Here is a 12,961-nt window from a genome sequence, read left to right as displayed (position 1 = left end):
TATATATCTATATCTATATCTATATATCTATCTATATCTATATCTATCTATCTATCTATCTATCTATCTATCTATCTATCTATATATATATATATATATATATACGCCTTGAGTGGGTTTTTTTATACACCCTGTTCACCCAAATATGGGGAGAAGGAATATTTTGCCTGTATCAGCCCATTCACAGGCAGCAGTCGCTACTGCGACAATCATTTTTATATTAAATTTGAATTGCTAACAATCTCCCTTTAATTCTTTATTAGCAGTCCAAATTTAATATACATATATATGTATATACATACACACACACACACACATAATTATTGTTAATCGTATCCTCATCATCGCATTGTAAAGGCTGGTCAAAGGCTCTAATAAAGATATTTTATTTTGATTTCAACTTTGAGGCCTCAATACAACAGTGAGAACTTTTATCCAGGCAAGAAATGCTGTCCTGCACTGCTTGCCTTTTTGCAAGACCCTTCTCCTCCTCCTCTTCCTCCTCCTTTCAGGCCTTTCCTCTCGTTACAAAGGACAATCTGGGAAATAAAATTAAATAAAAACCATCAAAGTCCTTCCGAGCAATGAATGGAATTCTGTTTAAGTCGAATAGGAGTCCACTTTGCAAGCCAATGAAGCTTAAAGAGCCGTCAGGCACTGCAGCCACAGGGCAACTCGGCAACTCTCCTATTCCAAACTGTTTTGTGGCTATTTGGCAAGGCGTATAGTATAATCCCGAGTGCCGCGTAACAGTGAGCGCCTGTTACTCATCCCAGCTTCTGCCAACCTAGCAGTTCGAAAGCACGTAAAAATGCAAGTAGAAAAATAGGGACCACTCCGGTGGGAAGGTAACAGCGTTCCATGCGCCTTTGGCGTCTAGTCATGCCGGCCACATGACCACGGAGACGTCCTCGGACAAGCGCTGGCTCTTCAGCTTGGAGACGGAGATGAGCACCGGCCCCTAGAGTCGGAAACGACTAGCACACATGTGCGGGGGAACCTTTACCTTACCTTTTATAGTTTAACCTGTGCCTGGGGCACCTTTCCATATAAACACTCTCTTCATTGCACACCTGCGTGATTTCCATTTGTTCGCCGGCCCACCAGAAATGAACTTTCGCCTCTGACAAAACCAGTCCACTCTTTTAAGGAGCAATGGGCATTTACTGTTTCCCTTTATAGGAAACGGGAGTTTGCCCTCTGGGAGTTGAGATCCAGTATGAGATTATTTCCAAAAGGGGAAGAAATTCTTTTGACTGCTAAACATTTGCACTAGCTATTTGCATAGTGGTCTCAATGGTTAAAAAGAATCCCGGGTGGCTTTTAAAAGTCAGTGTCTAGTTGTGCATTTAATGCCACAAAAAGGCCTTTCGGTCACGCTTCTGTAAAGCTTTTTGCTTTATCAACAATATTCCAACTTTGAATTCCTGGGAGGAAGAACAAAATATTACAAAAAGAAAACCCCTTACATCATGGGGAATACAAATAAGCTAGAAATGAAGCCTTTGAACTGTGGTGCTGGAGAAGACTCCTGCGAGTCCCTTGGACTGCAAGGCGATCAAACCGGTCAGTCCTAGAGGAGATCAACCCTGACTGCTCTTTAGAAGGCCAGATCCTGAAGTGGAAACTCAAATCCTTTGGCCACCTAATGAGAAGGAAGGACTCACTGGAGAAGAGCCTAATGCTGGGAAAGGTGGAGGGCAAGAGAAGAAGGGGACGACAGAGAATGAGGTGGCTGGATGGAGTCACTGAAGCAGTAGGCGTGAGCTTAAATGGACTCCAGAAGATGGTAGAGGACAGGAAGGCCTGGAGGAACGTTGTCCATATGGTTGCGATGGGTCGGACACGACTTCGCAACTAACAACAACAAGAAATGAATCGGCAGTGACCGTTCCATCTGCTTGGCTACTTTTTAAACAAAGTTAATACAAATTAAATTATACGACTAAATTCAGTTTTCAGGAGAAGCATCTGGTGGGGAATTGATGGGAAGGGTCTGGATATAAAAGAAAGGAGAAATAGTGCTCGTTTTCATGCTCCCAAAGCCTTGTAGCAAACAATCACAAATATGTCTTGGTGTGTGTTGCAGTTTTGCAATTCATTCTAGGTACAGTTTCGGATGTCCTGCGTCTCCCTATTCCATGGCCCATCCTGATTTGCAGAAATATTGACAATAATAATAATAATAATAATAATAATAATAATAATAATAATAAGAAGAAGAAGAAGAAGAAGAAGAAGAAGAAGAAGAAGAAGAAGAAGAAGAAGAAGAAGAAGAAGAAGAAGAAGTTAGAAGGGACCTTGGAGGTCATCTAGTCCAACCCCCTGCTAAGGCAGGAAACCCTATACCATTTCAGACCAATGGCTGTCCAGTCTCTTCTTTAAAAACTTCCAGTGTTAATAGATAAAGCAAAGCCTTTACAGTTAGGCAGGAAAAACCATAGGAACAAATACAGATAGGGTGAGACCTGGCTTAAAAACAGCAAGTGTGAGATGGACCTTGGAGTCCTAGTGGACGATCACTTAACCCTGAGCCAGCCGTGTGCAGCAGCAGCCAAAAAAAAGCTAATGCAATCCTGGGTTGTATAAACAAAGGCATAGAATCAAGCTCATGTGAGGTATTAGTACCGCTTTATAGAACCCTAGTAAGGCAACACCTGGAATACTGCATCCACTTTTGGTCACCACATTAGATAAATGATATTGAGGCTTTGGGAAAAAGTGCAGAGAAGAGCAGCTAAGATGATCCAAGGCCTGGAAACCAAAACATACGAAGAACGGCTGCGGGACTTTGGGTTTGACTAGTCTAAAGAAAAGAAGAAATAGGGGAGACATGATAGCAGTGTTCCAGTACCTGAGGGGCTACCACAAGGCAGAGGGGGCCAGGTTGTTCACCAGAGCACCAGAGGGAAGGACGAGAAACAATGATTGGAAATTTACCAAAGAGAGAAGCAACCTGGAATTAAGGAGAAACTTCCTGACAGTGAAGACAATCAACCAGTGGAACAGTTTGATTCCAGAAATTGTGGGTGCTCCATCACTGGAGTTTTTAAAGAAGAGACTGGACAGTCACTTGTCTGAGATGGTATAGGTTTTCTCCTGCCTGAGCAGGGGGCTGGACTAGAAGACCTCCAAGGTCCCTTCCACCTCTATTCCATTCCATTCCATTCCATTCCATTCCATTCCATTCTATTCCATTCTATTCTATTCTATTCTATTCTATTCTATTCTATTCTATTCTATTCTATTCTATTCTATTCTATTCTATTCTATTCTCAATAAAGATTCTATTCTATTCTATTCTATTCTATTCTACTCTACTCTACTCTACTCTACTCTACTCTACTCTACTCTACTCTACTCTATTCTAATATACAAATGACCGTAATGAGTGAGAAGCAGTTAAAACGGAAAATGAAATGGATTGTGAATGAGAACAGTTTAAGCTGCAACATGAAGGCTTCAAATTCTCCCGGGAAGAACTAGAGAATGAAAGTGACCTCATTTTTCCAATTAAAATCCTCTAAATCCAAAGTGGAGCGAAATTGTGTGACACCTGATCTCCCAGCCATGTAATAGAGCAGTATTTCCCAACTTTGGCAATTTTAAGATGTGTGGACTTCAACTCCCAGAATTCCCAAGGACAAAGAGTTGACCTCATAAAAATCCAAGTAGGATCGGGCTAGGAGGTTGACCTTTGGATAGGACCCCACCAGGAAATCCCAGGACTCTAGGCTACACGTGGAAGGAAAAAATGACATAAAATGAAATAAAGCCATGAATAATATTAAGCACTTCCATTAACCACCAAATTTAAATTTTTCCCAGTTGAACCCTCAGAAAACATCATGTGAGACTAAGTCGTAGGTAAGCCTCCACTTTTGATCCACAAACAGCTTATAATAGAAAGTTAAAAGGCCCTGTGTTTACCTCTTTGATGACTTCGCATAGTCTCTAGCGCAGGGGTAGGCAACCTCGGCTCTTTTATGACTCATGGACTTCAACTCCCAGAATTCCTATGGCTGACTCAGGAATTCTGGGAGTTGAAGTCCATGAGTCATAAAAGAGCCGAGGTTGCCTACCCCTGCGCTAGCGTGTTGTGTGAGGGGGAGGGCTGTAATTCAGCCTCGTTCTACGGTATTAATTTCATGCATTTAATTTGGTAGCCCACAGAAGAAGCCTTGGGCAACTCCACAGCCATGTTACACTACGAGCCTCGCTGGTTCTTAATTCATGTATGCCGTCTTTGGGAATGTTGCTTGCCCTTTGCAGATTAAAACAATATTTAATCATATTTCGGGAGCTGTGCCCCCAGGTGAACACAAGGTGGCAGGAAAGAGCTTTTCCACTGAAGGAACTTAGGCTGCATTCAACTCAAAGAGTCATTAAATCAATGTTTTTAACAGCGTCAGGTGGATTATCTTGCTAAACAATCGGACCTGAGACGAGATCAAGATCAAGTGAAGTACTAATACCACTTTACAATGCTTTGGTAAGGCCACACCTGGAATACTGCATCCAGTTTTGGTCACCACGATGTAAAAAAGATGTCAAGACTCTAGAAAGGGTACAGAGAAGAGCAACAAAGATGATTGGGGGACTGGAGGCTAAAACATATAAGGAACGGTTGCTGAAATTGGGTATGTGTAGTTTAATGAAGAGAAGGACGAGGGGGGGACATAATAGCAGTGTTCCAATATCTCAGGGGCTGCCCCAAAGAAGAGGGAGCCAAGTTATTCTCCAAAGCACCTGAAAGCAGGACAAGAAGCAATGGATGAAAACTAACCAAAGAGAAAAGCAACTTAGAACTAAGGATAAACTTCCTGACAGTTAGAACAATTAACCAGTGGAACAACCTGCCTCCAGAAGTGTTGAATGCTCCAACACTGGAAGTTTTTAAGAGACTGGACAGCCATTTGCCTGAAATGGTATAGGGTTTCCTGCCTGAGCAGGGGGTTGGACTAGATGACCTCCAAGGTCCCTTCCAACTTCTTCTTCTTCTTCTTCTTCTTCTTCTTCTTCTTCTTCTTCTTCTTCTTCTTCTTCTTATTATTATTATTATTATTATTATTATTATTATTATTATTATTATTATTATTATTATTATTATTATTATTATTATTATTCATCCCGGGCAGTTTTTTGCTCTTCTTATGCTTACCCTTCTTTCTTGTCTCTGGTCAAACCCAAAGCATCGTTAGACCTTTCTCCTTTTCATCCATCCGTGCCAATTCCCCGCCCCCACCCTCAGCCAACGTTACTTAAGATGACGCAAGCTCTGTGATCCATTGAGAATCCGATCAGCGGGAAGATAACATCTGGTTAGGTCACACGGTCAATGGGATTAGTGCATCGGAGAGCACCGAAATTGGGGCTTAGGACTCGGCAATCTTCTTGGCGTTGATCCCTTGGGGTGATTTTGGGGGGAAAAACAATGCAGATGTCGCCCTTTCCCACCCACTAGACTCCACAAGACTCACGTCCAGCTCGGCCTTTCTCAACCTTGGCAGTTGGGAGATGAATGGAGGTCAGCTCCCAGAATTCCCCAGCCAACATTTCTGGGAGTTGAAGTCCACACATCTCCAACTCTGAGAGTTGAGGTTCAAACATCTTTGAGGGGCCCAGTTTGAGAAGCACTCTTCTAGCCTTTGCATGGATCTCTTGGCCAATGCCTGCAGGACAAGATCTCTCTCTGGGACCACAGAGAGAGCGGCCTCAACTCCCAGTGATCATAGCCATCACCATGTCGTCATGCCCAACGATGCCGGCTGTCCAGTGACATCACGGTGCCTGCGACACCATCTTTCCCTCCTACAGACACCCAAAGGGGAACATCCCTTGAAGATAAGCTGTTGCGACAGGGCACAACCCACACTGGAAGAAGCAAGCATCTGTTTTACTAACTCAATCTTCATTTGCCAGAGATTGAATTCATTATCTGTTTGTCCTTCCTCAACAAACTGCAGCCTGCTTTGTAGATGTCAATTCAACAGGATAATTACGTCTTATGCCAGGAAGCAGAAGTAGCTACATCACAGAACAGGTGGAGGTTAACTTAAGGCTAAGCGTTCATTGTAAAGTAGCCGTTCAGCCCTCTGGTAACTCTTGTGTGTTTGTTCCTTGCTTCACCGTGTCGCTAAGCAATGCTATCCTCAAGAGTGTTAGTCCTCGTGGACCAAAGAAAATTGCGAGGAACGTTCTTTCAAAATATCATGTCTACAAAACCATACGGGGACTTAAAACTTCTTCCATCTAGAAGGAAGGGGGGAAAAAAGACATTTATAAAATGGATTCTCTTAATTCCATAGACAAGAGGGGGTTGATCTATGGCAGGAGAAGAAGCAACGGATGGAAACTCATCAAGGAGAGAGGCAACCTTAGAACTAAGGAGAAATTTCCTGACAGTGAGAACAATTAGTCAGTGGAACAACCTGCCTCCAGAAGTTGTGAATGCTCCAACGCTGGAACGTTTTGAAGAGGAGATTGGATGTTTGTTGTCTGAAATGGTATACGGTTTCCTACTTGAGAAGGGGTTGGACTAGAAGACCTCCAAGGTCCCTTCCAACTCTTGTTATTCTGCATAAGTCTGTAAGAATGTGTTCCTCTGCCTATTTAATACATTGCTTGCAAGTTATTTGCATTGGTATGAAAAGTATAAAACGGCATTCACTCTAGTATTTCAGTGATACAAACGACATTGATACAGTACAAAATCTAGGCCACAATCAATGTAGAAATACACACACACACACACACATCAACAGGAGGAAGAGATTCTAATAACTACAGAGAGGAGATTGTGATATACTTAAACAGTTGTCAGTCATTCACTTAGTTAACAAAAGGTTCCATTTTCCCCAGAAATCTAACATGAAAGGAAACTACGCAGTTTTTGATTCAGAGAAGGAGGAATAATGTCATAATCCTGATTTCTCAGAGCAAAATTCCCTGCTATTCAAGATGACAAGGTGCAGGTTAAAAAAAAAAGAGAGAAGGCAATAATATTCTGCATGAATTTTTAACCTCCTGGTCTGCTTCTGGAGGCAAAGTTATATATATATATATATTTGCTGTTTAGTCACCTCCTGTTTAGAACCCAGGTTTACACTGACACACACCACGAATATGACACAATAAGAAGTATGTGAAGACTCAGACTGCTGATCCAGATTGGAGACGGGCGTTTCAGTTCTTCCGGAAAACCAAAAACGAAGGAAAATGAGAACCAAAAATGAAAACCAAAAATGAAGGGAGCTGCCCTAGTAGACTGTAGGAGCAGAAATCCTTACAAAGCTGAGGAAAGGTCTGTGTAAGTGGAATGATCTTCCCCATCAAATGCACCAAGGTTATTCCACAAGTAAGATTTTGTACTGTCTGCAGGCTGAAATGAAGAGTTTGCTACCTCTGTAGTGCCTAGGGCAGGAGTAGGCAACCTTGGCTCTTTTATGACTCATGGACTTCAACTCCCAGAAGTCCTGAGCCAGCATGGGGGAAACTATGGCCCCTTCGTGACTTGTGGACTTCAACTCCCAGAATTCCTGAGCCGGCATGGCTCAGCATGGAAACCTCTCCCTTTCCCCTCAGCATGGCTGGCTCAGGAATTCTGGGAGTTGAAGTCCACGAGTCATAAAAGAACCGAGGTTGCCTACCCCCTGGACTAGGACTAGGTTGTCCTTTGAGAAAGTATTCCGTAGCATCTCTGGTGGGTAGAGGAGATTCCTGTAGTGGCCAGCTCAGTTCCAAGAGGACATCCTGTATTGCACAGGAGAAACAGTAGATCTTTGTGGGCCTCCGAGCAAAAGGGAGGCCCTGGGGCAGGAGTGAGAAAGACCTCGTGGTACAGCAATTGAGGTAGGAGAAGCCAAGAAGGATGGTCAAGTGGCGCTCCTTCCCTGCCAGTGCTGCAGGAGACCCATCAAGGGTCTCAAGAGAGCAGGATGAGGCTGGCCACCAGCAAGCCCCATCCCATCTCTCTCCACTTTCAGAGAGGAGAGAAGGAACAAGTAGTATAGGCGTTGGTGCTCCTGATGCAGGATCATCATTGCCTCAAGAGAGGCTGCAGAGAAAGAGGTGGTGGTGATGGCGCTAGTGGCGGTGGTGATGGTTCCTTCCCCCTTCTTTTTTGGAGGCCTGTCCTGTCCAAGGAGGGCTGTGAAGGTACAGGGCATCAAGGGGCCTCCCTGAAGCTTTAGCTCTTGGGGCACCCTTGACCCCACTATTCATTGGCAGTTTGGGGACGATGGTCTTTGCGCGGGGTTCACTCCACTGCCATGTTGGACCGTGCACAGCAGGCTGGGCTCCTCAGACAATGCATCACCATCCCAAAGGAGAGCCTTTTCTCCTCTTTGGTGGGCAGTTTCTCAGGAGCTTTTGCAGAGAGCTCCTCCGGCTCCATCTGGAACTGCTCTATCTGGAACTCCAAGTGCTTCTGAATGGCCAGGCCAAGCTCCTCGGGATCAACCCCTGCCCCGTAGACTTCCCAGGTCATGCCTTCATCGTCCCACCTGACGTCTCGCATGGGCGACTTCTCGGCCTCTGGTTTCAGATTAACCTCCGGGAACACATGAGGGTGGCCTTCTGCCAGAACAGATGGGCTGGTTGCCACCGACTTGCATTCCTTTCCTGGGAACGTCTGGACCTCCGCATCCCTGTAGTCCAGCGGAGACTGGAATCCCTGGGTGAGATCATTCATAGACGTCATGGTCCAGGTGTCTTTGGTCTTCATGACTGTCTGAACCCCGCCTTGGTGGCTGTTCCACACCACATACATGGTCTTCATTTCCTCTTGAGCCATGCTTGCTCGTCTGTAAGGCTGAGAATGCAGCACACGCTCCCCGTGGGCCCGACAGCATCCCAGACTGTGGTTGGCTTCCAGACCTGACCCATTCACAGAGGAGACTTCAGTAGCAAGCAAAGAGGAACAACACTCAGGGTTGGCTTGTTCTTCACCCAATTCATTAGCTGAGCACACCAGCCTCGGAGTAAACTGAAGAGAAGGTATTGGTAAGGAATGGCAGTAGGCAGGAAGGGTGTCTTCTTCTTTTGCAGAAGACACATGGCATCGGTTGTAGGGCAGAGGGGTACCGTTAGAAATGGTCACCATTCCAGGTGGGCACACGCCAGTTGAAAAGCTGCCACTAGGTCCTACTCCACTGTGGGCATGCATTGTCCTATTGGAGAAACTAGGAGCGCTCGGACCGAGGACATTTGTGTGATATGCTCCGGAGTCTGTAAAAATAGCAACGTTGTGCGGTGTAGCACCTTGGTGAAAGACATTAGCAGGTGCCACCCTCTGGCTTTGCAAATCTGGGCTGTTTTCATAAGGGTCCACTCCGTATCTCAGTCCTGCAATCCTCAGTCTGTCTGCCAAAGCCAAGTGACCACTGTGTGAACTTATGGAAGGGGATGTGGCACTTGACTCCAGGCGGAAGGTGGGGCTCGGCTGCTTGCAGGTACAGGCGAAGTCAGAAAAGCTTCTGCGGACCGCAACTCCAGGACCTGCCATTGTCCACTGATGTTGGAGGTTGGCACCAGAGGCTGGAGTTAACTTCTCAGCAGGACTGCCCTGGAGGTAGGTTCTAGGACACATCATCACTTCTTCGGATGTTGGGGACTGCTCAACGCTGAAGAAGTGGCTGCTGTTTCTGATGGGACGCTGCGCATTGTCTTGTGGAGAGAAGCTGCTGAGGAGTCTTCCCGCGGGGGTCCCCTTCTCCTGGGCTTGGCAAAGAGAACCGCCAAGGCTTTGGGGGCGGTCCCGTGGGTGGCTATGACCTTCTTCAAAACTTCCTTGCCTGATGCCCTCTAGGTTTGTGGAGCCCTTTGGCAGAGGGTGGCAGTTGACACTCAGATTATTCGGATAGAGGCAGTTCAAGGTCTCCCCCATGGAGTGGATGTGGAGCTGGCGGTCTTTATTCGCCATGGTCAGGGGCAGCACTAGAGGAGGAAAAGACAGGATTAGCAGTCAACTCAGAGGCTAGAGAGAGCTTGGTTCGAGTTGGGCAATGGATTCCTCTCCTTGCATTGCGCAGCATCGAACGCCCAAGCTACGGTTTTCAGAGCACGAGGCGCTTGAGGAGCATTTAAATCAATGGGGCTTTCAAAACCGTGTTTACTGTGTTCTTTCCTGCAGCAGGGGTCTCCTGGGGCTTCACTTGTTTGGGGAGCTTTCAGACACTTCTAGGTGTCTGAAGTCTAAAGACGGAACCCTGTAAACACTGTTGGTCTCAAATGCCAAACTAGATGAAGTCTATAAAAGAGGAGAACAGCTTCTCAAAGGACCTCCCTGGTTAGAAAGGGATAGATAGATAGATAGATAGATAGATAGATAGATAGATAGATAGATAGATAGATAGATAGATAGATAGATAGGTAGGTAGGTAGGTAGGTAGGTAGGTAGGTAGGTAGATAGATAGATAGATAGATAGATAGATAGATAGATAGATAGATAGATAGATAGATAGATAGATAGATAGATAGATAGATAGATAGATAGATAGATAGATAGATGATAGATAGATATAGATAAATAGATAGGTAGGTAGATAGGTAGGTAGGTAGGTAGGTAGGTAGGTAGGTAGGTAGATAGATAGATAGATAGATAGATAGATAGTAGATAGCTTGATAGATGATAAATAATAGATTTTATAGAAAGATAGATAGATAGATAGATAGATAGATAGATAGATAGATAGACAGACAGACAGACAGATAGATGATAGATAGATGATAGATAGATGGTAGATAGATTGATAGATGATAGATAATAGATTTTATAGATAGACAGACAGACAGACAGATAGATAGATGACAGATGATAGATGGTAGATAGATTGATAGATGATAGATAATAGATTAGAGAGAGAGAGACAGAGACAGAGAGAAGATAGATAGATAGATGATAGATGGTAGATAGATAGATAGATAGATAGATAGATAGATAGATAGATAGATAGATAGAGATAGATAGATAGATTGATAGATAGATTGATAGACAAATAGATGATAGATGTACATAGATGACAGACAGACAGACAAATAGATGATAGATAGATGGTAGATAGATGACAGACAGACAGACAGATAGACAGACTGACAGACAGACAGACAGATGAGAGAGAGAGAGAGAGAGAGAGAGAGAGAGAGAGAGATGCAGACAGATGACAGAATGAGTGAGTGGCGCATGTTCTTCTTAGCCTCCTTAAAGCAGAGCAATATTAACAAGTGTCTCAAAGGTGCTTTTGTTGGATGAGAAGCGAAACATTTTTAAGGAAAAACCCAAGAAAGTCCAGTTGCCTTTTGTGGGGGGGGAGGAAACACCTTTGGGACAGCCGTGACCTGGATGATTGGGAATCTCCATAGACAATAATAACCTCTGCAACAGCACAAAGGAAACCAAGGAGCTAGAACACCGTGGCAGAGAGTCAACGTTTCGTGCGCTTGCTCTCTGCTCTCCAGGCTGTGGCCAGAAAAAGAGCAGGGCAGATCTAAAGGCTGCCTTACCAACACGATGGCAATCCCTTACGGGGGACGTGACGGGAACCCCTGGAGAACAGGGAGGCCGTGCATTTGCCATGGGGCCTTAAACTGAGAGTGTTTTGTCTCTCCGCCAGTTTCCAACTAGTGCAGAGTTTATGGTCGGGTAACTGAGCCTGCCTTCCTTCCTTCCTTCCTTCCTTCCTTCCTTCCTTCCTTCCTTCCTTCCTTCCTTCCTTCCTTCCTTCCTTTCTTCCTTCCGTCCTTCCTTCCTTCCTTCCCTCCCTCCCTCCCCTCGTTCTTTCCTTCCTTCTCTCCCTTCCTCCTTCTCTCTCTTTTCCTTCCTTCCTTCCTTCCCTCCCTCCCTCCCTTTGTTCTTTCCTTCCTTCTCTCCTTCCCTCGTTCTCTCTGTTTGTTTCTTCCTTCTTTCCCTCCCTCCCTTTCTTCTAAGTGAGACATTTGTTAAGTGAGTTTTGCCCTTCCGTCCTTCTCTCCCTCCTTCTCTCTCTCTCTCTCTCTTCCTTCCTTTCTCCTTCCTTCCTTCTTCTTTCTCTTTCTTTCTTCCTTCCTTCCTTCCTTCCTTCCTTCCTTCTTCTTCCTTCCTTCCTTCCTTCCTTCCTTCCTTCTTCCTTCCTTCCTTCCTTCCTTCCTTCCTTCCTTCCTTCCTTCCTTCCTTCCTTCCTTCCCTCCCTCCCCTCGTTCTTTCCTTCCTTCTCTCCCTCCCTCCTTCTCTCTCTCTCTCTCCCTTCCTTCCTTCCTTCCTTCCTTCCTTCCTTCCTTCCTTCCTTCCTTCCTTCCTTCCTTCCTTCCTTCCTTCCTCTCTCTCTATAACCTGAACACCAGTACATTTCATTAAGTTGTTAAAGTTTAACAATTACATTTATCAGCCTTGGGTGAAATCCAGCATAGCTATTAATGGTTCGAGAGACATGTCCTCTTTTTAATCCAGCCTTTTTAATCTCTTCTGGGACACTAATTACCACAAAAAAAAAACCTCCTGGAATTAGAAAAAAAAACAGAGTTACATACACAAAAATGAAAAGATCCTTTTAAAAAGATGGCCAGTGCCATCTCTTTTATCTTGAGTGTGTTTCTAAAAATTTGCTAATAACAACAACAACAACAACAACAACCAGCAAGTTTCAGGCACAGGTATTTCCAAATATTCTCTTCTAGTGTCAAGACACCAAATAAAGAGGATCAATTTGGTCTCCAAGGAAAAAAAAGACGCCATTCCTGAATGTGCCGGATGTTTGATTCTACAAGTTCCTGCTTACGTCCTCTTTCATTTTTGACATGCTCTGGAAAACCACAATTCTGGATTGCATAAATGAGATCCTGTGTTCTGTTTTTGCCTTGTATGTTGTTAAAACCTGTTACATTTCCTCGCATTCAGAAACGCGTGCTCCCTTGCTTGTTCACTTAATTCTGCACAAATGGCATGCTATCTCATTTATTTCAGTCCTAAGCTTCACTTTTCTACAGG

At 44.6% G+C, this 12,961-nt stretch overlaps 1 protein-coding gene across 1 annotated transcript; it reads right to left on the bottom strand.

Moving 5' to 3' along the window:
* Window positions 1–8,257: 8,257 nt before the first annotated feature.
* On the bottom strand, window positions 8,258–12,420 carry LOC308668490 (GRIN2-like protein; the record flags this gene model as incomplete). The annotated part of the gene is made up of 2 exons (XM_081328455.1): window positions 12,354–12,420; window positions 8,258–9,936 (listed from the first exon to the last, which is right to left on the bottom strand). The coding sequence occupies exon 2, from the start codon at window positions 9,920–9,922 to the stop codon at window positions 8,258–8,260; it is 1,665 nt and encodes a 554-aa protein (XP_081184581.1). The 5' UTR covers window positions 9,923–9,936; window positions 12,354–12,420.
* Between the last annotated feature and the right edge of the window lie 541 nt (window positions 12,421–12,961).

Source organism: Vipera berus, assembly GCF_964194415.1.
Source record: "Vipera berus genome assembly, chromosome: 5".
In the NCBI taxonomy this organism is placed as follows: Eukaryota; Metazoa; Chordata; class Lepidosauria; order Squamata; family Viperidae; genus Vipera; species Vipera berus.
The sequence above is the reverse complement of the archived record's forward strand: the minus strand, read 5'-3'. Positions and strand labels throughout refer to the sequence as shown.